This window comes from Pogoniulus pusillus, chromosome 18 (genome assembly GCF_015220805.1).
Source record: "Pogoniulus pusillus isolate bPogPus1 chromosome 18, bPogPus1.pri, whole genome shotgun sequence".
NCBI lineage: Eukaryota > Metazoa > Chordata > Aves > Piciformes > Lybiidae > Pogoniulus > Pogoniulus pusillus.
The window spans coordinates 14,352,634-14,380,483 of NC_087281.1; the positions used below are offsets into that span (position 1 = coordinate 14,352,634).

General features: G+C 38.0%; 1 protein-coding gene across 2 annotated transcripts in view; it reads left to right on the forward strand.

Moving 5' to 3' along the window:
- TTC13 (tetratricopeptide repeat domain 13) overlaps positions 1–26,750 on the forward strand; it is a 41,914-nt gene extending 15,164 nt beyond the window's left edge. The window contains exons 9-23 of one of the 2 annotated variants that reach the window (XM_064158496.1): positions 512–594; positions 3,995–4,136; positions 6,083–6,257; positions 6,635–6,791; positions 7,901–8,031; positions 8,360–8,492; positions 9,120–9,212; positions 14,032–14,115; positions 16,149–16,233; positions 17,955–18,064; positions 18,878–19,013; positions 19,914–19,993; positions 21,405–21,483; positions 23,276–23,355; positions 26,593–26,750. In XM_064158496.1, the coding sequence (XP_064014566.1) occupies positions 512–594; positions 3,995–4,136; positions 6,083–6,257; positions 6,635–6,791; positions 7,901–8,031; positions 8,360–8,492; positions 9,120–9,212; positions 14,032–14,115; positions 16,149–16,233; positions 17,955–18,064; positions 18,878–19,013; positions 19,914–19,993; positions 21,405–21,483; positions 23,276–23,355; positions 26,593–26,716 (1,692 nt within the window). In that variant the 3' untranslated portion in view covers positions 26,717–26,750. The remainder of the gene's footprint in view (positions 1–511; positions 595–3,994; positions 4,137–6,082; positions 6,258–6,634; positions 6,792–7,900; positions 8,032–8,359; positions 8,493–9,119; positions 9,213–14,031; positions 14,116–16,148; positions 16,234–17,954; positions 18,065–18,877; positions 19,014–19,913; positions 19,994–21,404; positions 21,484–23,275; positions 23,356–26,592) is intronic. The other variant, XM_064158497.1, reaches the window with a different exon arrangement.
- Positions 26,751–27,850: the final 1,100 nt, after the last annotated feature.

A 27,850-nucleotide genomic window follows, 5' to 3' on the forward strand; every position in this document is an offset into this window, starting at 1 on the left:
AATGCACTCTCTTTGAAGTGACTTCTGTATAACAGTAGAAATAATTTCTATTTTGTGGCCATTTTAGCTAGATTTCTAACTCGGGCATAGGGGAGAGGTGAACATTCTAGGGATAGGCCATATAATGGCAACAGTGGATAAGTTAATATCATTTCATTGGAGGTGCATTATGAGTGAAGAAAGAAGACTGTAAGGAGAGACTGCTTTGCCTTAGGGACCAGACTCAGCTTTGGCAGTGAACTCTGAAGGGATTTAATCTCTGAATTATGCTAAAATACTGAAAGAATCACTCATTGCTATAGCATATGAGACAAAGGAATTCCACCTAAATTGATCACTACTGTAAAGAATTATGATTATTACTCTATAGATTTTGTAATAAATTTACACCTTCTTTTGTTTCTTCCAAATGTTTTGATGAGTAACTGCAAATCCATGGCTAGCAAATACTGAGGATACTAAAATTAAATGACTACAATCAGTGACAAATTCTTCTGTTGTTTTTCTGTAGGAAGCCATTGAATCATTCAAAGAAGCTCTGAAACAGAAAGCAGACTTCATAGATGCTTATAAAAGTCTAGGGCAAGCCTACAGGTAATTACATTCAGAAATAGTTTTAAAAATCAGTTTTCTATCTGATGGTGTTCTTTAAATTGTAATCTAATTTTTGCATGTTTGTTACAGAACTGCAGAATTGTAAATTTGGATATGTTCAATATACATCATTTCTAGATTGGCTTTGTTTTTTTTTTGAATGCAGTCTCCAGTAGCTCTTTGAGCCTGCTAAACTCAAAGATGAAGTAAATGGCAGTTTTCAGTTAGACGTGTTTTAGGTATGCTGAGTGATTTTTAAGTAGTGGAAATGTTTAATACAAACTGTTGATTAGTATGGGCATTAGCTGCCATCTGAGACTATTATGCTACTTAAATATATGAAAAACTCATTGCATACAACAAGTGGACCCTTATATCTATCAATCTCTTGCCAAGGAGATTTACATGTCTGAGGATTTAGCTAATTTCCTGTTTGAGGTATTGTCTCAGTTCTAATATAAATTTCCCAGAGACTCAAGTATAGTTGATAGAACCAATAACAATTTATAGGATGCCTTTCCCTCTTCCCCCTTCTTTCCTAAAAGAAAAAGAATTAGATGGAGAGAGAGGAGAGGTAAGCGCACCCAAATAAGTAATCTCACTGCGATTTGGAAGTTAAAAGAAGAGGAGTTTAACAATAAATACAAAGGTATATGAGGTAGGGAGGTTACAAAGATATAGGAAAGGGGAAACAAGATACAAAATACATAAATATACAACCAGATTTGATGGCAAATGGGTTTTATCCACCTTTTGGGTGATAGCCACGTGGTGAAACAGAGCAGCAGGAAATAGGATGGTAGTTAATTGCTGGCAAGCAGGAGAGGCAGGGAGAGAGAGAACAAACAGAGGCAGGGAGAGAGAGAACAAACACCCCTGTTTTTATGGATCTTAGACAGGAAGGGGGAGTGGGCTAACCACCACACCTGATAATGTTCAGACCCACACCCGGGAAGGGGTCAAGACCACCTGGGGTCAGGTTCAAGATCACTCCCTCAGGAGGCTTAACCCTGTACAGGTATTTTTAATGTAAATGTGTACTTTCCTTCCTATCAAATTTCTAATAATTTCAAAAAGCAATCTCTAGGAAGATTACTAGTCACTTTTTCAATAATATAAAGATAAAGATCAAATCTAATTTGTAGTTGAATAAAATGCACTGCTGTAAAGCTGGTCTGCAGATAATTTTTAAGGAGAAGAGTAGATACAGCTTGTATATAACAAGACAAGAACGTTAAGTCGGCAACTGAATATCTCTTCCCATTGTAGTTACTTTTATAACCTGCTCTGTCTCTTCAGCTTTTTATTTCCTCTTCTACATTTCTGTGTGTTTGCAGAGTGCTGATCTACAGTATAGATGCTGCTGAAACATAAATGAGTTTTGTGTAATGAGGGTTAAATTGAGTAGAGTTAATATGCAGGCATTACATGATAGTGTGATCTTTCTTTAAGCTTTATGCATCCTTTGGCATACAAACCATGCAATAGTCACCGAAGACAGTGGCAATCTTTTACAGTTATTTTTAGCCTTAGAGTCATAGAATCAGTTAGGGTTGGAAGGGACCACAAGGATCATTTAGTTCAAACTCCCCTGCCATGGGCCGGGACACACTGCTGGTGTGATCAGGCTGGCCACAGCCTCATCCAGCCTAAATCCATCCTCTTGGACTTCTTTACCACAGTACCTAAATTCTGAGCTCAGTGCAGAATTACTCTTTTCCTCTTGAGTTTTTCTGTGACTCTTTGGTGTGTAAGTAGTTGATAAATAATAGCAATTTAGCCTCAACAGTAGCCATTTGCCTTCTTACGTTTCCAATACATGCTTTAACGTTTTTATTTTGTATTTATATGTGAGACTCCCTCTCCATGTGATCAGCTGTTCCCAAGAAACCTTAATCTGAATAAGTTTTGTTTTGAAGGAGAGAAAAAAGCAAGCCTTAAAATATTTAATTATGCACTGAATTGTTGTTTTACAAAACAGAAGACTTACTCAATTGGAGTATTCCTAATTAGCTTAGATCTGTGGCTTTTATTCCATCTCACTGGCCCTTGCTTCTGAAAATTCTCTGATCTTTTGGAAAGAAATAGTGGGAGGATTTTGCTTTATTTATTTTAAAAACAAACAAACCAGCCCACAACAACAAAAAACCCAAACCAAACCCAATCTATGTACAGACCATGATTATTGTTGACTTTTATGAGTGCTTAGCAGTCAGAGAAGGTCAGGAACTTAATAGAATATTATTTAGTAAGTGAGGACACTAATGTCCAACTATAAGTTTAAATTCCATAACCATGAACACTGAGGTCTTAAAACAGGCAGAAGTAATAATCTCATTTCACCAGGTCATTTAACTTCAGCTGACAAATTCTTGTGCTCTAAAATCTTATATTTTATGTTCATGCTTTCTTGTGCATGAGATAAGTTTTGAATACAATACTTAAAATATGACTTTTAAGGAATACCTTTTTATAGTGGAAATAGACAAATCTTAGTCTGATTTGTCTGTGTAACATGAGTTACAGCATTTTACCTAGTGATTCCTGATTGAAATACAGTGATTAGGTAAAATGCTGTAACTTATGTTACACAGAAACACAAATCAGACTAAGATTTGTCTATTTCCATTATAAAAAAGAATGTTTGTGCATTTATTTGAAGCTATGGTTAATCACTGTTCTGTCAAAAAAAAAAAAATTGGCAACTGTATTTAGTAAATCTTGGTTGTTCTTTCTAACATTGCTCATTTGAATTAATTCCATCTCATATAATTTGACATGGAAAGACTTTTGTGGTCTTAAATTTGGTGTACTGGGTAAACTGAAGGAAAATTGCATACAACTTCTATTTTAATATTTTCTTTATAGTTTCTCTGTGATATTTATATTAAAAGTTGTCCTGCAGATGGAGTAATTGGAGTTGATGTGTTTTCAGTTAGTTTCAGCTTTCAAACACCAAATGTTTTCTTCTTATTCAGCATTTAAGTAGTTAGTGTATCTTTTAAAACACGTTCATAGTTTGAAGTTAAAAAGACCTGTCACAAATTGGGATTTTTTTCCAAAGATTCTTTCTGTGGAAATTGTTTCTTCTAGTTTCTGAAGAAATACTATAGGTCTGGGGTTTTATGGTTTATGTCCACTGAGGATTGTGAAAATTTGTGGTCTTATAGGGTTATATTTCAGAGCACACACTTCTGGGAGTGAAAACCTGTACGTCTGTTCTGTTATTACCATTGAAGTATAGTTGCAGGATTACTGCTTTTGTTAAAGAAATTTCCCATTGGTACTGTGTTCTTCTTTAATTATATCCTCTCTGGATGTGTTCAAACAGCTTTTAACAATTTCATTTGTTCCTGTTACCTTTTATATTACTCGCTTCCCACTTTATGGAATCACTTAGAGAACTTGGCAACTTTGACGCTGCTACAGAGAGCTTCCAGAAGGCTTTGCTGCTAAATCAAAATCATGTTCAGACACTACAGCTCAAAGGAATGATGCTTTATCATCATGGTAGCTTAGATGAAGCACTGAAGAATTTTAAGGTAAGCAGACCCTAAGTAAAACCAAAATATTTTAACAAGAACTAGTGTTCAACAAATGCAATAAGGTGAACAGATGTCAATGTTTTTAATTCAGAACCTGATGTGCATCTGAACTGAAATTATTTTTCCTGAAGCCTTAGAATGATATAAAACCCTCTTGTTTTAATTGTTGTTTTTCTGAAACTAAGATACTTCTCCTAGTTGTTTTTTATGGCTTTCTAAACCCAAGCTCTGATTGAAATGTTTTATCTTTTTTTTTAACTAATAGATGTGTTCTTGCTAATATTCTAGTTTGAGTTAAAATCTACAGATTTTTCATGTGACAGATGAAGGAATGTAGGCTTCTTTGTATTTTAAGCTTATAATAAGCATACAAAGTTCCAATGTCTCTGTAATTTTTTCAGATATTTCCTTTATTTTGAAAAACTTGGTATATGTTGCAGGTCATTGAGCTTGTGAAAATGTGCATGGTTCTGTAGGTAAATAAAATCTTGTCTCCTTCCACTGGCATTAAATAATGGTCTGATTTTCTAGGCAGAACAATAAAGGTGTGTGTTAGTCCACATAGAAACATAGAATGGTCTAGGTTGGAAGGAACTTCAAGGATCATTCAGCTCCAACCCCTCACTGCAGGCAGGGACACCTCCCACTAGAGGGAGGTGAGAGGCCTCATCCAACCTGGCCTTAAACACCTCCATGGAGGAAGCAGCCACAACCTCCCTGGGCAACCCAGTCCAGTGTCTCACCACCCTCACTGGAAAGAACTTCCTTCTATTATCCAGTCTAAATCTTCCCTCTTCATTTAAACCCATTACCCCTTGTCCTGTCACTATAAAACCTTGCAAATAGTCCCCCCCCCAGCCTTCTTGTAGGTTCCCTTCAGATACTGGAAGGCCACTATAAGGTCTTCTCGAATATGTCTTCTCCAGACTGAAAAGCCCCAACTCTTGTAGCCTGTCCTCATAGCAGAGATTCTCCATTCCTCTGATTGTCTTCATGGCCCTCCTCTGGACTCACTCCAACGGTTCCATGTCCCTCTTGTGTTGGGGGCTCCAGAACTGTTCACAGTACTCCAGGTGGGGTCTGACAAGAGCATAGTGAAGTGGGAGAATCCCCTCCCTTGCCCTGCTGGCTACACTCTGATGCAGCCCAGGACACAGTTGCTGTCTAGGCTGCACGTGCACACTGTCTGCTCATGTTGAGCTTTTCATCAACCCAGACCCCCAGGTCCTTTTCCTTAGGGTTGCTCTCCAGCCATTTGCCACCCAGGAAACAATTGCATCCATTTCTGAATACATGTGAACACCTTCTGTGCATTATGTAGTTACCTTCTATACGATTCATTGATACTGGTGTATTGATAAAGGAATCTTAGCTTTTAAGATGGAAATGCTTTTCTAAAGACACACAATTGCTCACTTGAAAAAACTGAGCATGTCATTAGAAAAAATGAAAGTATTTGCTATGTGATTTATGTGTAACAAATAATCGACTAACAGAATGAAGTGTACTACTGCAACAACAAGTGAAGATATTGATGGAAGAAATAGCACAATATATATCTTGAACTAGCAAAAAATGACTTCTTACTAATATTGCCAGGGGTATGTTTTGTCTAATTTCATTCAACTAACATTGAAACTTCGATAGTGTTAGTATCATTAGAGAAATGTGTTCTATTTTCATAGCAATTAAAGTATGACCAAAAGCATATTTGCACTAGCGGTTCTTTTCTCCCCTGCCCTTCAGTGAAGCTGGAAATATTTTGTCTTACACTTGCTACCAATTTAAGTGCTCAGCATCATTTGAAAGAAAATTGTGATGAAAGCAGATCTTAATAATCAGTAAATCTTTTCATACAGGCTTCTGACCAAGAAGGTCAATTTACTCAAAGATACTTATTCTCTGTCTTGATTAATGGGTCCTTTGTTTCTTTAATCTCCTAGAGATGTCTACAGCTAGAACCATATAATGAAGTATGCCAATACATGAAAGGTCTCAGCCATGTTGCGATGGGACAGTTTTATGAAGGCATAAAAGCTCAGACTAAAGTTATGTTAAATGATCCACTACCAGGTCAGAAGGCCAGCCCAGAATATCTGAAGGTTAAATACCTCCGAGGTAAGTTAGAGTTGGGTTTTCTTCCAAGAACCCTGAGAGTGCCCTGCAGTTATGGCCTTTTGTACGTTCTCCTGAAGACTGTTGTATACATTTGGTTTAAAATCTGTGCACTGATTCTTTTTTGTTCGTACTGCTAAGCTAGGACCACAAATTAAATACACATCTCTGTGTAATGCTGAAGAGTGTTTTAGTGCTTAGTTGAAATAAACTTATTTCTATCTTGGAAACCAGCTAATGGCAAAATTAGATTATCTGAAAGTAATGACTTCAATAAGTCATGTTGGATAACTGACAAGCATAATCTGGTTTTGTTGGTCAGTAATTACATAAGTTGGCTGATTATGCAAACAGTATTTCATTTTATTTCTTTTCCCCAGAGTATTCTAGGTACTTGCACGCACATTTGGATACTCCTCTTACAGAGTACAATATTGATGTGGATCTTCCTGGAAACTTTAAGGATCACTGGGCAAAAAATCTTCCTTTTCTTATAGAAAATTATGAAGAACAGCCAGGGTTACAGCCACATATAAAGTGAGTAAGTTACTTATTTTTATATCTACTCCAAATATGGCTCTTTCTTTTTTTCAGTTTGACTTTTTAAAATGCTATACTAACTCATTGTTAGAGCATGTTTTAATTAATGTTTAATACTATGTGAAAGTGGAAATCCACTGAGTGTGGAAATCCTTTTCAAAATCATAGGGATTGGAGTTGGTTTAGCTCATAAAAGAGGAAGAATGAAATCTGGGATGATTTTCTTGGTTTCTGTCTTCATATAATCAACAATATTCACATAATGTTTCACATTCTGTGGTTCTGCTGTGTTTTTCTTTTGTCTTGAATTAAGGAATTGATGAGTTTGGAATGTTCAGTGTAGCATTATGTAGCACCCTTATTACAATTTCTTCTTGTGTGTTTATTATTTTGTTATATGTGTAATTTCTTAGAACTTAATACATTCAGTTTAATGGCAGATGGTTTTCACTGGGAAAAAATATTCTTGGGAGTAATTTAGATAAGCAGTGTTTTAGGAGGGAGAGTGATTTCCATCAGCAAAGCAGAGGATTTATTTGAATAGGCTTCAAAAACGTGGATGAAGGAAAGACAGCAGTTTCTCATGCTGTAAACTAGTTTCTACATATGTGTTTCTGTATCTGTGTATTAAAAAAATCAGAGCTAAAAATGCATGGCCTTTTGCCTGGATGAAATAAAACTCATCTTTTTATCACCAGAAGCTTTTACACAATTATGGGACAAGTTATGGGATAAGATTTCTCACTCCTACACATTGTTTTCTTCGGTAGTATTAAAGTTCCTTAGGGCAAGCATAACACTGAAGGATAATGTATTGTCTGTTGAACTATTTTTGATGCCACTTGTTATGAGCAAGTCTGAAAGGTGTGGCAGTATAAGATCTACTACTGAATAGAGTAAGACTAAGGTTTCATTTGAGATGTTGAGTGCAACTGCAACGTACAGTGCATGTTCAGTGGGTTAGGAGGAGGAACAAGTGCTCTTTACATTGCTTTTGAGTGTTTGTCACAGAAATCATGCTGACTATAAGACAAACATTGTGTTTTACAACTTTCAGCATTTTCATTGCCAAGCTATGTCTGATGCACGTTTTTCTCCTCTTTAAGAGATGTGTTGTTTCAGAATTTTGAAAGCTACAAGCCTGATGTGCAAGAACTCATATGTGTAGCTGATCATCTGGGTTCCATGATGCAGTATGAGACACCAGGATTTCTTCCAAATAAAAGAATACATAGAGGTATGCTGAAAATGTACTGTAAATTCGTGGGGGGAAGGAAAAATCAATGTGGTGATAATTTAAAGCTGTACCTTTGTTACCTGCAAATTAGTTTTATGCGCTTTTCTTTCAGATCAGATAAAAAAATTGAAGTTAAAATATATCAGCAGTTTCTTGACCAAATTGGGTACTGGAGATCATGATCTCTCAGATTTTATTATGTTAGCAGTTAGGTTTTTGTAAATACATCACTTCCTGCTTCAGTTTTCCTTTCTGTACACACCCAAATGTTTGGCTCTGATTTTTTTCTGTTGTTGTTTGTCCCTCTCTCCTCCTCCCTCACCCCAAGCAATGGGATTGGCCACTCTAGAAGTGATGCAAGCTGTGCAGCGGACGTGGGCCAACTCTAAAGTTCGCATGAATGGCAAAACCAGACTGATGCAGTGGAGAGATATGTTTGATATTGCTGTGAAGTGGCGAAGGTAATGGTAAAAGGAGATAGAAAGCAAGCCTTGTGTTGGTTGTGGTAATGGTGTTCAAGAAAAGACAGAATGAGGCACTTAGTGCCATGGTCTGGTTGATGAGATAGGGCTGGGTGATAGGTTGGACTGGATGATCTCGGAGGTCTCTTCCAACCTGCTTGATTCTAGGATAATGATGCATGCTTCACTTAGCTAAAGTGATGAAGTCACAGAGAATAAAATTAATGATTGCTGCTACTCTGTAACTGAAAGGTGTTCTGATACAGGAGGTTGGTACTGGTACAGGGAGCACCCTTCCAAAAATAATCCATTTTTCTTCTTTTTGGAAAAGAGGCTAAGACTTGGGAATAGCATTTTTGTCACTGAAGCAAAGCTGTGACAGACCATAGGGTACACAGCAGTTTAAGTTAACAAAAACTACTGTTTTCAAATGCCTACAGCATAAAATGTTATGAGTTGTTTTTTTTCCTTAAGGAATTTGTACGTGCATTTCAATTAAAAGTTCTTTTTTTTTTTCTCTCAATTCTAGCTTTTGCCTGAAATTATTCTGTGTGTGAACAATGTTCAGTTAAAAAATATTATGTGGAGTGAAACCTGTGGTGATATTAATATCCTTTGTCTTTGCAGGATAGCTGACCCTGACCAACCTGTGCTTTGGTTGGACCAAATGCCTGCCCGAAGCCTCAGCAGAGGTTTCAATAATCACATTAACTTAATCAGGTATGAGAGTTTTACCAAGTAGCCTTCCCACACACACTGAGGGATTATACCAAAACCTAAAAACTGTTCATGAAACAAATTTACAGCATTGAATGTACTTCTGTACTTATTTATTCTCTATTTTCTAGTGGAATATTTGGATCTTTTGCATCTAAAGTTTTAGTAATGAAACAATGTTCCTCTATTAGCTTTAATACCAATTTAAAATAGAGAGGAAAAACATAGTTGCATTCAAAGCAGACCAAGGTAACATTTTCAAGATTCAACCACTGTTGTACGTTCCATCTTCTCCCATGCTGCAAGACTCGGTATTGTAGCCATGATAGTGCTTCTTCCCATCACGTGGTAGAAGTGTGAAAGACTCAGTGTGGCAACATCACTGTCAATCACAGGAGCAGAGTGTGTTTAAGTAAATACGTAGTTAGGTTTTATCTTAATTCCCTTTCTTTTTCTGTTGTTCTTTCCACCTCCCTTGCAGGAAATGTTGAATCTTTGATCTGTCATTCTGCTTTTATTTCTTTCTTTTGTTGAGAAGTTGTGTGGAAAAGGCATAAAGGAAGCAAAGCTTCATCAAGAAATATTTCAGGCAGTGAAAATCAGTATTCTTCTAACATTCACACACAAAGGCTAATAAGAATTTTTCCATGCTCTTCTTTCCACTCTGGATTAGATCCTATCAGCCTCTGCTTTACTTCAGGACGTGGTTACAACGTAGTGTTAAGCCCCAGTCTGGATCTGTAGGTGCACTGCAGGCTATGCTGCTTTCTTGAACAGTCTTATGCTCAGGCCTCTGCCTTCCCCCAAGTTAAATGTCACATTTGCATTCCAAGCTCTGTCCATCTTTGCTGTTGCTATATTTCTCTCTTCACGTGTACAACGCAGCAAACCCCACAACCATCTGTACTTTGAGACAAGGATGGGTTTCATGCTCCCATCTCTTGATTTCATTTTACATGGCAGAGTAGAAGCTTAATTTCTAGGTGAGCTGTGCTGGCAGAAGGGCATTTGTGTAACAACTCTCAATTATGATGCTGAAAATATCATTGAACAATTTGATCTGAGGTATTGTGTCCCAGGATCTGTACAGAAACTCTGTGCCCACAGCTGTGTTTTTCACTGGCCAACATACTATACCTGTTTTCCTCACAACAGAGAATGCTACGAAAACTCATGATTTACTGTTCCAGCTATAATTAGTGATAAAATCTGAAATAAGCTTAATGAATATTCAGAATGGTAGGCCCACACTGAATCTAATTCTGACTCTTTGAGTTTGGTCCATCCTTGACTTATGGGTATCTCATCACCATTTTGGTGGTGCTTTTTTGACACCCAGGTAGTGCTCCTCTGAAAATTACTCATCTGGAACTTTTTTTTGAAGGAACAATAATTTGAATCAACAAATTACTGCTGCCTAAGGATCGATCATAGTTTAGTACCAGATGGTGATTTCATCCTTTCTGTACCTGGAAACCCATTCTGCACTACAAGCAGTCACAGAATGTTAGGGTTTTGAAAGGACTTTGAATGATCATCTAAACCAACTCCCATGCCAGGGCAAGATCCCCTAGAATAGGTCACACAGGAATGTGTCCAGATGGGTTTTGAACGTCTCCAGAGGAGGAGGCTCCACAACCTCTGTGGGCAGCCTGCTCCCAGTGTTCTGTCACCCTCACAGTGAAAAAGTATTCCCTTGTGTTTGTGTGGAATCTCCTATGCACCAGCTTGCACCCACTGCCCCTTGGTGCTGTCACTGGACATCAATGAGAAGAGCCTGGCTCAGTCCCCTCAAAACTTGCCCTTCACATATTTATAAACATTAATGAGGTCACTCCTCAGTCTTCTCCAAGACTCAGCTCTTCTGTAGTGATTTCTGTCTGCTTATGGATTCCCTCACAATCATTTCATATGAGATGAGGGATAAAATAAATGAATATATTAAGTGGCAGTGGGGGGTTTATTTACTTTTGAAGCATGTTCAAGTCCATTACAATTTCTAAATGGCAGTTTACTCTTAATGGGTTACATAGTTTTGGGTAATCTCCTTCTTGCACTACTCCAATGTAAAATGGCTGGTGATTGAAGGTAGAAACCACAGGGCTCATACCTTTTTGTTGATAACTCTGATCATTTTATGGTCTTCTCACTATTTAAGGAAGACTTAATACATTGCTTTATACTTGGCTCATGATTTGGAAGTTATTTTCATAGCTAAGCCTGTATGACTAAAGCTGAATTTTTTTCTATAGCATGGCTATCTATGAAACAGATGTAACAGTAAATTCTGTAGCCAGAGAAGTGGCAGCTTTCATGGTTTATTAAACATACAAAGATAACAGCTGTTCAGTCAAATCAGAAGTGTAACAATAACACTTTGGTGTTAGTTTAGTATCTGCAACAGATATAGTCATGCTGAGCTCAAGTTGTCTCTGGTTTTGTTTGGTCTAAATTGTACCTCAGTAATTTCTGTGTGCCAGAGTATTTGGATTAGATAACCTTTGTATTTACTTGGAATTCTTTGCATTTAAAGTCCATTGTTGTTCAGTAATTCCTATCAAATAAGGCACCAGCATTCAGTGACTGCTGAATTAAGGATTCCTTTCCACACTGGCAAAATGTTTGGAGAGTGTCAGAAAACAAAATCTTTTGCCTTTTTTTTTTTTTTTTTTGTGTGTGTGTTTTGAGTCAATTTGGGGACCTTTAGTAAAAAGTGTGTAAGAAACATATTGCACTTTGCAATGTTTGTTAGACTTCCAGATCTTAACGTTCTTAAAATGCAAGTGTATCAGATATCACTACTTCATGAGTCTACAGACTAATGCTACTTTGGCTTATCTCCTTCTGGTAGCTTTGATAATTTATGGCCAAGTTTAAATTAAAGAAGATGTTTCTGAAAGCTTGTGTTATTTTCACAGGCAAAACAAGGATTTGAGACCAGCTAAACATTAATGATATATTTTATATTCTGATAAAAAACCAACAGTACTCTCTGGAACACTGCTACTTTTGACCTCTTGATGGGAGTGCTTGTTTAAACAAGGAGAAAGAGTTAGGGGGGAAAAACCACAAAGCACTTCTGACCACCCACCTGAAGTCTTTTCTTGGTGCTACTGCTTCTGGATGGTCTTATGGAATGTTAGGTCTGATTTGGAGGTATTTGCCAAGATGCCACTAAAGGAAGATGCAGTTCCTTGTCCTGACATGCTGCCTGTTGTACAGACACTTTTTTAAATACAGATGGAAAATGATGGGACGTACAACAAGGGCAAATTATCTTTGTAGGTTTGTCTTCATCCTTCTGCTTTCCCTACCTCCCTTCCCTATGTGTAGATATGGGTGTCTGTATATGTTCTAATTCTGATTTTAAAGACTGAGTCTGCCATGATTCTGAGGCTAGACTGACTGAGAGGCTGAGTTAGTATCAAACAGGGACTTCAGCTACCAAAAATCACTGAGAGTGGAAACAGATAGGTATATACACCTTCCTGTGATTGACAGTGGTTTTGCTTCCTCGGAGAGCAATAACACTTGCTTTATAAAATCTTGTTTTGTAGACTGGGAGAAGAGGAAGGACTCCTACAAATACAATAATGGTATGTAAATTTTTACTCTCAGAGTGGTTCTAATCCTAGCAGGTTTCTACCACATTTGTAATGTGTAGTTTTTTCCTTAGTAGTCCAAGGGGAAAAATAATCCCCCCCCCCTTTTGATGTTTTTTGTTTAATGATTACTACTTGTAACTGTTGGGAGTCAAAGAAAAAATCACTTCCATGTAGAGGCTTTTAAGTGAATAAATAAAAATATATGTGGGCTGTCAGACCAGACCAGTAAATATATTGGCAAATATGTAAACTGGAGAGTGTTGCTTCTCAGAGTAAATCTGTGTGCAGACTAAGAATTCTCTCCTAGCTCTGTAATATCTACAAGAGTAAACAACTGATATTATATCCATGTACAAATTGGTAATGTTCAGATAAAATTTGCTGGACACAGGCACACAAAGTGGGGAAACATGCATTAAATGTATATCAGAGAACAACACTGTGATGGTTTGGGTGTTACTCGCCCCTCTTACGCTTAAGAAAATCACCCAGAGTAGAATCATCCAATTTGGAAATTGAAGAATGAAGCTTTATATTTGCAGCTTAGCACAATATACAAGCAGATATTTGCAAATAGATACAGCTATAGGCAGAAATAGACAAGTTAAAAAGGGATACAGAAACACAACAGCCCTCCCAGAAGCCAGAGTCCCCAGGAGGGGCTCCCAACCACCCTTCCACCTTCTTCCCACCCTTTTACCTCACCCCAGACTTTGCCTTACGTTCAGCATGAGTTTGGAGGATCGGCCAGGGAGGTTAGGAAGCAGACGGATTAGTCACACAGATGGCAGGTTAAGAGAGAGAGAGAGAAGTGCATGCAGCCAGAGCCAGAGAGCAACTCTGTTATCAATATTTATGTTTTTGTTTTTATACATCTCAGCAAGCCTATGAGTGAAGGCTCAAAAGGAAACCATTGTTTCCTTTTCATAGCCTATAATCTAATTCTTCTTGCCAAAACGTTCTAGCTAGACTCAAACTAGCACAAATACTAATGATACATGAGCTTTTGCAAGTTCACTATGGCATCTGTAGTCAAAATTGAGACAAACCTATGGCATCTGTATTCAAAACTGAGACAAACCTAGGGCTTTCCTTTAATTTACAAAGCATCAGTGGATAATATTCTGCCAAATGCTAATGAGAAATATTTGTGTTTTAGCCCTGTAATGTCGAGTTGAAAAACAATACTTCAAAAAGACTTTTTCTTTCTTTTTTAGGGGACAGGTAATCAACATGAGGTATCTGGAATATTTTGAGAAAATTCTTCACTTCATCAAAGACAGGATCCTTGTTTATCATGGGTAAATCACTGATATGTTTCTATTTTTCCCCCACTTTGCTCCTCTGCTAATACTGATTTGCAGTTTTCATGATATTAATTTCATAAAATCCAAGAGATACTTTCTTAATTCCAGTAAGTTCTGGTTTCCTTGTTGTCTACATTTGTCTTATTTCCTATTGGAAATGCAACATCTTATTCATTGACATGTAAAATAAGTTAAACTAATAGGAAAAAACATTGTGAATTACAGTGTACCCAGAAGCTAATAATGATGTTGAATTTGTACTTAGAGTTTTGGCATGAGCGGGTCTCAATTCTTTCTAGAATAGGATTTATTAAAGGTGTTTGGTTTCCTCCTGGTAGAATAGAATCAGTGGGATTCTTTGCTGTAAAGGCACAGGACAGAAATATCTTTATTGATGATCTGAACAAGGAGATTGAGTCCAGCATCAGTAAGTTTGCAGATGACACCCAGCTAGGAGCAGGTGTTGATCTGTTGGAGGGTAGGAGAGCCCTGCAGAGGGACCTTGCCAGGCTGGATGGGTGGGCAGAGACCAGTGGGATGAGATTGAACAAGACCAAGTGCAAGGTTCTACACTCTGCAGCGTTGCTTGGGGTTGTTGTGGCCAGAGTGGCTGGAGAGCAGCCAGGCAGAAAGGGACCTGAGGGTACTGGTAGATAGTAGCTGAAGATGAGCCAGCAGTGTGCCCAGGTGGCCAAGAGCCAATAGCATCCTGGCCTGGATCAAGAACAGTGTGGCCAGTAGGACAAGGGAGGTTATTCTTCCCCTGTGCTCAGCACTGGTCCACTGGGAGGTGGAGTCGCCATCCCCAGAGGTGTTGAAGAAAAGCCTGGCTGAGGCACTTAGTGCCATGGTCTGGTTGATTGCACAGGGCTGGGTGATAGGTTGGACTGGATGATCTTGGAGGTCACTTCCAACCTGGTTGATTCTATGATAAAGTAGTGTCTCTGAAGCTTGAGATTACTTTTATCAAAAATAGAAATGAGGACAAAAGAAGATATGAAAGGTAACTTTAATTGCAACTGGTGTGTGACAAATAGATTTAAAGGACCAGAAAATGTTTAGTACCTTTTACATAGATGGATTTGTCCTGAAAGTGAAAGCAGTTTTAGAATCTTTAATGGAAGATGTGACTAAAGGTAATCTAAAAATTATTGGCATCTATTTTGAACTTTGGGTTTTTGTGTGTGTTTGGGGGTTTTGGTGGTTGTGTTGTTGTTGTTTGGTTTTGGTTTTTTGACTGTTTGGTTTGTATTGGTTTTTGAGTAGAACTTCTTCCCCACCTGTGGCTTTTTTGTGGCAACAGTATTCTCATAGCATTAAAAATGAAGAAACTAGTTTAGCTTTAAACTCTGTAATTGTTTTTCTCTTAGTAATATTTATTAAATACCAAGTTCCAGTTTTCAATTTCATTATGCTACTTAACTGCCAAAACATTAAATCACAGCAAATCTTTACATCCGTTGAGAACTTCAAATTTTAGTGGATTTATGATAGTTGCTGGAAGTATCTAGGTTCTGTCATAGTTGGGAAGTCTATCCTCCATTGAGAGAATATTTGCTCAGAGTGAGGCAGCAGCATTTGACCTTAAACTAGAGCAATCTCTGCTGTGATCTTTAAAAATAATTCTGTTATTAAAATCTGGGTGCAATCACAAATAAATATTAGAGCAGTAGCTCAGTAGATTTTGTCACACAGATGCGTGCGTTTTGAGAAGAGCATTGCTAAAATTAACTCTCATTTTTCTTCCATCTTCTGGCATTAATTGCCAACAGCAAATAGGATAAATGTGAAGCTTAAAGTTGCTCCTTCAAGCTGAAAAAATGAACTGAGCCAATACAGGAGAAAATGGCTTTTTGAATAGGAGGAAAGTGTGTGGCCAAATATGAAGAAACTGATTTTCAGATAGGAAATAATGAAGTAACTTTCAGTAACTTAGCCCATTATGACTCATTAGGTTGAAGCCCTATATGACTAATTAGGTTGAACTTGTGTTCAACCATTGTAATTCCATATTTCTTTTTTTCCAGTGCTAATAACCCAAAAGGACTATTAGAAGTTAGAGAAGCTTTGGAAAAGGTACATAAAGTAGAAGATCTTCTTCCCATAATGAAGGTAAATTAAATAAAGTGTTCAAAATATGATAAATTCTAGGAGATTCCCCAGTTCTGGAACCTGGAATTAATAACTGCAAACACTAACAGATTATTTCTAATCTGCATGTGTAGGGTGTGACTCTCCCTTTGATAGATGCAGATGTGTGATGTATGTTTGAACGCTTGGCCTAACTGTGAAGTGGTAATGAAATGACAGGAAAACAAAATGTTGAATGTAGTTCTTTGAAGCTGGCTTTATCTGCTGTGGGAGGCTTTGTGGTCAGATGCACTGTAATGGGTTCCCACGATGCCTGTATAGTATAAAAGAAAATATTAAAGGTGTGTGCCTGAAAAATTAGGAACATGGAAGCTCTTTTTACCTTAGATTCATTGGTGTCGCTCAGCACGTCGTGGGGCTGGCAGGGGGAAATGAGGGAACAGCTGTCCTTAGTGACTGGTAGCTAATCTGAAATGAAGTCTGGGTTGACATTTTTGTCCTTTGGAAGACAGTCAGAAAAGTGGGAAAACCTGCAGGTGGCCAGCCTGCTCTAGGGTAGGGTGTCCCTGGGCATGGCAGGGGGGCTGGAACTAGATTGTCCTTGTGGTCCCTTCCAACCCTGACTGATTCTATTGTGCTGAAGAGGTGGTAGATGCCGTAGTGGATAGACAATTAAGTGTTCACTACTGACACACAAATTGCAAACAGGGCCTTGCAGAGCATCCAATATGGCTATTGTTGAATTACAGGCCAGAAAAGATGCTGTTAGTGGAGATAAAAATAACATGTTACTCCAAGAGGATGATGTAGATATATAGACACAAATGTCTCAGGTGGCAGTAAATATTCTTTCTGAGTTTCAAAACCTGTACATTTTGCCATGGTTTCAATCTCCTGTGTCCCATTCTGAGTTATGTTGAAGTGGAATGCTGCCTTTCATTAGAGGCTTTCAGATTTGTTTCTTTAAAATAAACACAGATTCTCTTTAAACAAAACATTCTGGATCACAAAATCCATCTTAAATAATTGCCTGAGTAATTCATTCAACACTATTGCATAATAGACATTAATAGTGCCTGTGTAAAACGAATGTCTGTTAATACGGATGTAGTTTGGTTGCTGGGGTAGCTGGAAGATGTGGTATGTCAAAAGCTGGGCTTTTGGCTTTAATTAAATACAGTCTTGCCTGGTTTATATAACAATTTGACTGCAGTGTTACACTTAGGTTAAAAATTTTACAAAGATACATTAACTTTATGCTATTTTTCCTTCTGGTGAGGATAAAGGTTAATTGAAACTGGACCAGAGTTTAAAAGTTGTCGCAGCAAGCTGTGTTCTGGAATCCACACTTGGATTAATCCAAATGTTTCTCAGTGTAAACATAAGACAGGCTCTCAGACTTCTGCTTTTGCATTTACATTGTTGCACCACAAGGTCGCTTTCCACACGTAGCTTGGGGAAAATTCTGTGCAAGTCAAAACTGCTTTGTACAGCTGTTTTTCATATTCAGTGCCACTCCATGTATGCTATATAAAATTGACTGTCAGTATACAATTCTGTTCAGCAGGTAATAAAGTATATATTAAATAATGTAGTTGACAGTTACTCTTCATCCTGTGCTCTCACTTCATCTATTTTCATTTCTGTTCCATATAATCTGGGTGTTTCAAAACAATAGCTAGGCAGTCTGTCCCTGTTCAAGCTAATTTCTCTCCTTTTTTCTCTTTTTTGCCTTTTGAAAGCAGTTTAACAGTAAAACAAGGGATGGGTTTACTGTGAACACAAAAGTCCCCAGCCTCAAGGATCAAGGGAAAGAATATGATGGATTCACAATTACAATAACAGGAGATAAGTATGTTTGTTTTTTCAGGCATTCAGCTGCATTAAGTGATGATGAAGTACTAGCAATTAATCTTCTCAAATGACATTTCTACTTTCATAAAGTTGTTTTTGACTAGTGGTATCTTTGTAAATACCACTTTTGTTCATTTGAGGACTTATGATTCCTGTTATGTTCCCTAACAAAGAGGGAATATGGGTAACATCTATGTCTCTTAGCCTGGAGAAGAGGAGGCTCAGGGGTGACCTTGTTGCTGTCTACAGCTACTCAAAGGGAGGATGTAGCCAGGTGGGAGTCAGTCTCTTCTCCCGGTCAACCAGCAATAGAGCAAGGGGACACAGTCTCAAGTTGTGCCAGGGGAGGTCTAGGCTGGATGTTAGGAGGAAGTTCTTGACAGAGAGAGTGATTGGCATTGGAATGGGCTGCCCAGGGAGGTGGTGGAGTCGCTGCGCCTGGAGGTGTTCAAGCAAAGCCTGGCTAAGGCACTTAGTGCTGTGGTCTGGTTGATTGGACAGGGCTGGTTGCTGGGTTGGATGATCTTGGAGGTCTCTTCCAACCTGGTTGACTCTGACAGCAGTCTTTCTGTATTCTCTCAGACAAGCTTAAAATGTGACAAAACAGTTCTTTAATTTAATAATTTTTAATTCCATTTTTGATGAAAAGGGGATAATGGACACAATATCTTGCTTAAAGAAAAATGTTAGTAATTTTTTTTATGATGTTGTATTTAACTGTAGTAATTTGTAACTTACCCTGGATATTAGATTATGCATCAAGTTCTGCTCAAAAAAAATCTAATCTCCCTTTTTTGTTTCATCTTGATAGAGTGGGGAACATACTATTTTCGGTAGAAACTCAGACAACAGAAGAAAGAACCCAGCTGTATCATGCAGAAATAGATGCACTGTATAAGGATCTTACAGCTAAAGGAAAAATTCTCATTCTGTCTGCAGAGTTAGGGGTAAGGCTGTTTGAATGGAATTGGTAAATTCCTCAATAAAATCCTGTATATATTTTTTTACCTTCTGTTTAACAGTCCAGTGTTTTAATAATTTTTGACAGATCTTAAAATCAACTTCTTGCTTAATACCAGGTGAGGATTGATGTCTTCTTGCAGGCAACCAGCAACAGAATGAGGGGATGCAGTTTCAAGTTGTGCTGGGGGAGGTATAGACCATTGGAATGGACTGCCCAGGGAGGTGGTGGAGTTGCTGTCCGTGAAGGTGTTCAGAAAGAGAATGGATGAGGCACTTGGTGACATGGTCTAGTTGACTGGACAGGGCTGTGTGCTAAGTTGGACTGGATGATCTTGGAGGTCTCTTCCAACCTGGTTGATTCTATGAATTCTGTTATTTTAAAATTTGTTACTCTTTGCTCCTGTGATAGAAAGAGACTGAACAAGGTCTTGGTATCACAGTGTGTTACTTTACCTCCACACTGTCCCCACCTTATTTTCTGTATTGTTCTCATGGCTCTCTGTACACTGATTCATCATCTTTATAACCACTGCTTAGGATTTGACTCATGGTGGTTGCATATGGAAAGTAACACAAATTCATAGGAAGCACTATAAGTGTGGTTGATTTGTACTGCAGTAACAATCTGACTGCAGCTGAGCTTGCATTTTCCGTTTTTCATCCTTTAACACAGTGTAGGTGAGCTATTCCACCTAAATTTTAATGACAAAACAGAATTGCTTGAAGATCTCTTAATGGGACTTCAGCTTTACATTATTCACATTTGAAATGAATCTTTAAAAAAAGATCAAGGTACTGTCAGACTTCCAGTGTGTGTTCCTTGATATGTTATTACCTGGCTATGAAATTCTTTGATTCACTTTTTTTTTTCTTCTCTTCTTTAGGAAGTGGATGCAGTTTGCAACTTGATCTTGTCATTAGTTTATTACTTCTATAATTTAATGCCACTTTCAAGAGGATCTAGGTTAGTGATTGTCCTTATCATGTATGTTATCTTGAATGCATGCAGTAAAATGTTCATCTCTTGCAATATCTTAATTTTTTTCTTAGTAAATAGAAGCTAAAAAAGCTCTGGGTTGAGCTCTGTGCCCTGCACAGTGTCTCATTTTGTGCTGCCACGGCAATGGGCACTGTTCTGAAAGTTAGTTTGTAATTGCTGGTGATAGTTATTGCTCTCTGCATAGATATATGTGTAATTGAGTAGTCAGTTTGTAGATTTCAGCTCACAGATTGAGAAGTGTCATTTTTAAATTGTAGTTGCTTGGGTTCCCAATCTATATAATGTTACACCACTGTAATTTCACTCAAGAAGCTCTACCAAAACACATCTTTGAGATAAGGGGCTTTAATAAAATACACTGAAACATTATTTTAGTATTTTATTGCAAGTGTATCAGGGTCACCAAACGAAAGTATAAAGCCCCATAGGATACAAGTCTCTTTAACTAAAATTCTGCTTTAATTCAAACCTGGCATTGCTGTCTACAACTACCGGACAGGAGGATGTAGCCAGGTGGGGGTTGGTCTCTTCTGCCAGGCAACCAGCAACAGAACAAGGGGACACAGTCTCAAGTTGTGCCAGGGGAGGTCTAGGCTGGATGTTAGGAGGAAGTTGTTGGCAGAGAGAGTGATTGGCATTGGAATGGGCTGCCCAGGGAGGTGGTGGAGTCGCTGTCCCTGGAGGTGTTCAAGACTGGCTGAGGCACTTGGTGACGTGGTCTAGTTGACTGGACAGGGCTGGGTGATAGATTGGACTGGATGATCTTGGAGGGCTCTTCCAACCTTGTTGATTGTATGATTCTAAGACCGTTAGGAATCTCTGTTCCACAAAGCACTTAAGACTTTAAGCTTATTACTGAATGAAATTCAGTAGAAAAAAAAAAATCCTGAGACTTGATTTTTATAATCAGCCTTTATCTAACAGAATGTAAGAATAAACAGAAATTCTGTCTGAATTTCACAGTAAAACATTAAGTTTAAAATAAAAGGAAGAAAAGATATAGCTGAACAGTGCCTCGCGCTCTACTGCAGTAAAGTTCATGAACTTCTGGCTACAGCTAAGCTTTTTAGGAACAGAAGTTTGCTTTGTTTTCTGCTCTGTGGAGCCTTAACTTGTGTGAAATGACTATTCTGACAACTGTAGAAAGAGTGTTTGTCAGGAGTTGAACTCCATAGGATCACAACTTCATTCCAGTGATGTTGGAAAGTAACAGTGATTTTACTTTGTGTTTTATGCTTGGCTTTGCTTCTAAAGTAAAGTAACTAGTACAGTAATTTTTGATGAACCTTCTTTGAAACAATGCTGCTTTGGAGTCTAACATTACATTATGGGAAGACTTATTGTACTTAATTTGGGTTTTAAAATGTTATTTTAGTGTGATAGCTTATTCGGTGATCATGGGAGCACTAATGGCAAGTGGAAAAGAAGTATCAGGAAAAATCCCTAAAGGAAAGGTAAGCATCAAATATGCTCGAGGTAGGAAGTGATACTTGTAGATGTGGAGAAGGTGTAAGAATGATCAGAAGTTGCACACTTCTTTACTGGAGATGGGCTAGCTGCATGCTACAGTTTCTTGCAGCCTGAGACACTTTTGAAAATGGCCTTGCTGCCCTGGCAGTATGTAAAATTTAGAGATAGTTTGTGCAGTAATTCTGGTTAGTTGGACTGTGGCAATTTATGTCCCACAGTAGTTAGGTACTTGTAACTGAAGCACTTCTAGTGTGCTGAGCTTGTCTTTTCCAGCTTTCTTTTGGAAATACAGTGGAATTGGTGAATTTTCTGACACACCACAGAAATTTTCTCTTTTCTCTCAATGTACTCCAGAGCATTTAGGGCTTAGTCGGTAGAAAGGTATTGGAACTTCCTTTTTGATTTCTTTGTCTTCTATATTCTGCTTAATTTAAAATAAGTCTCAGTATTTTAGTAAGTGCATTTGAATATTTTACCACCTTGCTCAAAAAGGTGTTTCCCTTCTTCAACTACTAGTCTGTTAGTTGTGTTACCTTTTCAGCACAAAAGGAGTGAGAGCACCTCTTTCTCCTTTAATTCATTGTCAAAACAATGTGTGAAACTCCAGTGAGCCTCAAAGGTGTTGAAGAGAGTATCTGGCATAAGGGAAGAAGGAGCCTTTCCCTGTTGTGCTAGATAGAAAGCCGTGAAGACAATGAAGTTTGTCGTTTCAGGATAATGAACTCCTAGTAGCTTTTAAGAGCACACTGCACTTGCCTAGTAGCAAAAAATCTTCATTATGATGTTAAATTGGTATCTCCCACCATTCCGTGGGAGTTCAAGCTAAGGTAAAAACACTTAAATGGGTTTTCATATGCATCTTATTGTGCAGGCAAGCAGAGTTTCAGGATTACTAAAAACCAGCATTTCTGACTTGCAGGAACCTTTTTACACATTTTTACATTAGATTTTTTTTTTACCTGGAAGTGAATGCCTGCATTTAAACAAAACCATTTTTGGAGGAGCTTCCACCAGCTGGAAGAAATTGTTTTCTCCAGCATGCAAACCTACAAAACCCACAGAGAGTTTTACTGCCCAGCATGGATGCAGACTTCCAGGCTGGTGATGAAGGACAAAATAGTTGAGACACAGAATAGTTGGTAGGTTTACTCTTGTGTTATCCACCTTAGTCTGAAAGCATAGGTAACATAGGTCTGGATGCTTTCCTCTGTAATCTGTTAGATAGTATCGTTCTGCTCTGGCAGGAGGGTTGGATTCGATGATCTCCTTGGGTTCCTTCCAACCCCTAACATCCTGTGAACATGCTCTCAAAACCCTTCCTTGAATTCAGCCCAATTTCACCAAGTCTTTTATTTTCTTTGTTGTATTCCTGAAAACTTTGTTCCTTTGAGCTGTAGTTAAGAAGGTGCAAGAATTCTTGGCTGTATGTAGTCAAGGTGTCTGAAAACCCACTGTGGAAAGAAATGATACAGAATGCCTGAAATCTGCTCTAAATCTACCAAATCATGTGATGTAATTTTTGCAGATTAGAAATCAGAAATATCCCCATTTCATCTGGACATTGTAGTAAAGGGTTGAAGACAGTATTTTCTGGCACTAACTCATGAGTATAAAGAACTTAGATAAGAAGAAAAGCTATATTTTGTCACAGAAGGAAGGCTGTTTTTAAAGTTGAATTTATATGTTAAGAATATTTGAGGATTAACTTCTTGAAACTTACAACTTCTCTAATTTCTTAAGGTCTTTTTTTGGTTTTTGTTTTTTTTTCATTTTCAGCTGGTTGATTTTGAAGCAATGACAGCACCAGGGTCTGAAGCTTTTAGCAAAATAGCCAAGAGTTGGATGAATCTAAAAAGGTAAATCTTTTTGTTCAGATGGAGTGTGGGGAAATAAAATATGAAAGATTTTATATGTAAAATTCAAAGTCTACTTAAAAAAAAAGGTTACTTAGAAACTATGAGTTGAATCAATGATTTGCTGTATTTTTTTAAACACTAGCTAGATATTGAAAAGACAAGAGTTGAATTTACAAACATGGTAGTTTAACAGAGTAGTTAGTACCCTAAACATGTGTTTATATGTTATCCTCTGAGAAAAAATATTTGTCTTAGCATCTTCTTCCTTTTGTCCAGTGGTCAAATCTCCATTTTTAGGGTTATTTTTTATTGCTGGCTTCCTCAAATCCGTGTGGGGACCAATAGGATGCATCTTACACCAATAGGATGCATCTTACACCAATAGGATGCATCTTACACCAATAGGATGCATCTTACACCAATAGGATGCATCTTACACCAATAGGATGCATCTTACACCAATAGGATGCATCTTACACCAATAGGATGCATCTTACACCAATAGGATGCATAAATCAGTACCTATTTATTGAAGCTAAGAGTGATGTTGACATAGTGGCTAATACAACATGTATAATTCTGAGAGCTTACATAGCAGAAATATGGACTGTCCACACACCTAGAGGCAGAGCTGACTGACCAGCCCCCCTAAATCCCTCTCACACAGCCAGCTATAGCTAATCTCTGCAGATAGCAGCTAACTTTGCAGCTTCTCTGCCAGCCTTCTCAAGGTTATTTTCCCTGCAGCTGCACTTCTTTATCAGAATAACCTAACATTACCCTTCCTGCTCTCCTTATTTCAGACTGCTCAATTCTGCCCAACATTTTATCATTAATATGTTGTAGTAGTAGTAGTGAATAAGAAGAAGTAGGTAGTTTAGTGAATAAAGCTAGGGAAATTTTTGACTACTTTTTTACCTTCCATTCTTGTGTCTTCAAACTAATATATCAAAATTCATTCATTTATCCTTTAGTGCTATTTTAACTGGGAAAATATTTTCAAAGTAGATGGAAGTTGTCAATATAGAGAATTAAATTAATACAACTGCATGTATTTTTAATAATGCTTTAAAAATTATTTACATATTAATTGATTTTTTTTTATGCTGAACACATTAATTCCTTGTCAATAGTATTAATTTGGTGCATATAATTTGTCCCTTTGTGGTTATTCCCCATACAACATTTAAAAATGGAGCCAGAGATTAAACCAGTTTTAGTGTCCTTCAAGTCAGTGTCAAGGACACTTAAAGGGTGCTGAGAGAACTGGCCAATGTCCTTACAAGGCCATATACAATCTCCGAAAGGTTGTGCACATCAGGGGGCATTTTTGATTACTTCAGAAAAGGAAATTGTGCATTCCTTCTTCAAGAACTCCAGAAAGATGACCTGGGGAAACTGTATGCTGGTCAGCCTTAATTTGGTCCCTGGGAAAGTCATGAAATGAATCCGCTAGGAAAGCATTTCAGGATATACGAAGAAGAAAGTGACTAGAGACATTGAACAGGGATTTGACAAATGTTGTGTGACCCAATCTGACTCCTTTCTGTGATAAAATCACTAGATTTGGGGATGGGAAGGAGTAATAGATGTTTGTTTTCACTTCAGGCAGGACTGCTACAATACTTTAATTCCAAGATAGCACATTATGATCTAGCTAGATGGATATACAGCTGTTTGGATAATCAGATTTAGAGCATACTCAGCACTTTAGCCCACACCTAGAATACTGCATCCAGTTTGAGGGCAGCTGCAGTAAAGACTGATGAAGTGGAACAAATTCAGTAGAGAGACACCAAGGTGGTCAGGGGGCTGGAGCATATGCCTTAACAGGCATATATTCAGCCTAGAGAAGGCTTTACCCTAGCAGAAGCTTTGTAGTGCTTGTGAGTATTGGAGCTAGGCAGTGCATAGAGGGAGTTGAAATGAGATTCAGACAGAGAATGATCTTTTCAGCCTGAAAGTAATCAAACAGTGGAGCAGTCTGCCTAGGGAGGCTGTGCAGTCTCCATCCCTGAAGATTTGTCAGACCTGACAGGATAAAACTCTGACCTCACAGTTGACCTTCCTCTGTTAGGTCACAGACCTCCTGAATTTGGCTCCAACCTGAGTTACTCTGCAAGGCTGAAAACACTCTACAACTGCTATTAATGACAAATATCTCATACTGATTATCAATGTTTAACTTTATTATCAGTGGTTCTCAGCCTGGTGGATTTCACTAGACTCTTAAAAATACTCAAGTATATCTTTGTCAGACTCCAGCTAAAAATCAGCATGCAAATGAAGTCAAATTCAACATCTATTGAGGAGGAAGATTTTTAAACTGTACTCTAGCAAGTTGCAGTTTTCATCAAAAGTTGTCTGCACAAATACTGTGACTTGGTTGTCCTGGAAATATAAAACATTTATAGTTCAAACAATATTTTTACTACAAATCTCCCAGTTCACATACTCAACTTCTTTCTTAATCCCTTGTTCATGTTGTCTTTTTTAAGATACATCTTTACCAAAGCAGAACTTTTCTTTTGTGAGCAAAGTCATCTTAAACTATTTCTACCCTGCCTGTGTGTTTCTGACCTCCTCAGTTGCACTATTGAAATTTGAGGGAATCTACAGCAAGCCAAATTAAGGAAGTGATGTGTGCTAAATAGATTCACAGATTGCATTGGGTTGGAAGGGGCACTTGAAGTTCATCTTGCCCAATCCCCCTGCAGTCAGCAGGGGCACCTTCAACTAGATCAAGCTGCCCAGGACCACATCTAGTGGCCAAAACCAAAGTTAATTTTTAACCAAGACCATTTCATAGCATAGTGATGCTGACAGTATTGCTGGGAGATGTATAATGAGCAAGGAAAGAACTGGAGTGGAGAAAATGCTAAAGTTGTTCTCTGTAGAACCACAGCCCAAAGCACACTTGAAGTAATGTAGGATGGTAATTAACTCGAGCGGCTAATTTGTGTGGGTAAGGTAAGTAAGGCTTGAACTTAAAGCAATGAAATTTTGCTTTAGTGTCTGCTACTTACAAAGTCTCTTTTTTGTAGTTATTTTCATTCTATATTGTGAGTAAGGAGTCATGAGAAACAAAAGCTGGCTGTGGGCAACAGATTCTTGACTTGGTGACTCAAATTTGCTGGAGAAGGGGATGAAGAAAAGCACAAGCTAAGATGCTAACTTCCAAGGAAACCAAAACACTCAGCAAAAGAAAATAATTTTCTTTTTTTTCTCCTCTTTCAGTATTTCACCTTCTTACAAGAGCCTACCATCAGTATCAGAGACCTTTCCAACCCTGAGAACGATGATTGAAGTACTAAATACAGACTCATCTCATTGTCTAAAAAAAACTATAGTTGTTGTATAATTTATAAAATAAAAGACCCAGAATAAAAGGCCAAGGTGTGCTGCTTCATAAGTTATTCTGAAGAGGAAATTACAACCTTAATGGGTTGGTTTTGTTTTTGTTTTTTTTTTTAACTAAAATAAGCTGACTTAACTAGCTATCACTAGAATAAGGATCACAGGATGTTAAGGGTTGGAAAGGACCCAGTTTGATCATCAAGTCCAACCTCCCTGCCAGAGCAGGACAGTACTATCTAGCACAGATCACAGAGGAACACATCCAGACAGGCCTTGAAATTCTCCAGAGAAGGAGACTCCACAGCTGCTCTGGGGAGCCTGTACCAGTGCTTTACAGTATAGAAGTTCCCCCTTGTGTTGAGGTGGAACCTCTTGTGCTGCAGCTTGCACCCATTGCTCCTTGTCCTATCACAGGGAGCAAGTGAGCAGAGCCTGTCCCCCCCATCCTGATCAGCCCTCAGATGCTTATAAACATTTATCAAATCCCCTCTCAGTCTTCTCTTCTCCAGACTAAACAGCCCCAGGTCCCTCAACCTCTCCTCATAAGGCATTCCCCCCAGTCCCCTAATCATCATTTTAGCCCTTCACTGGACCCTCTCCAGCAGATCCCTATCCCTCCTAAGATTAATCTTTCTGTGACTAATAATAGGGAAAGAAAAAAATAACACAGATAATTGCTTGTATTGATCTATACTCTAACAAGAAATACAGTTGTTCAGGGGCCAAACTGAAGAGAAATAGCAAACCTGGATCACAGTTACCTGAACAGACTGCAGTTGAAAATGTATTTGAAAAAAAAAAACAAACAAAGAAGCAGTCTTTGTTGAAAACACAGATGGGAAGTACTACAGTGGTACTTTTCAAACCCTCTGTCTTCTGCATGGAAGCCTTCTTAGGCTGTACACATGTGAGTAACTGGTAAACACACAGGCATTTCATGTAATGCAATCCAATGACTGAACAGATGTCAGCTTAAAAGAATGAGTTTCAGGAAAACATCATTTGGAAACAAAAACAAACAAATGACTTATTTGGAGTTAGATTTTTGGTGAATAAATGTCAGAAAAGCATCAGTCTCCTTTTCCAAGTATGCATCCCTGGGGGAGGCATTGTCAAAATATACCAACAAGTTGACAGT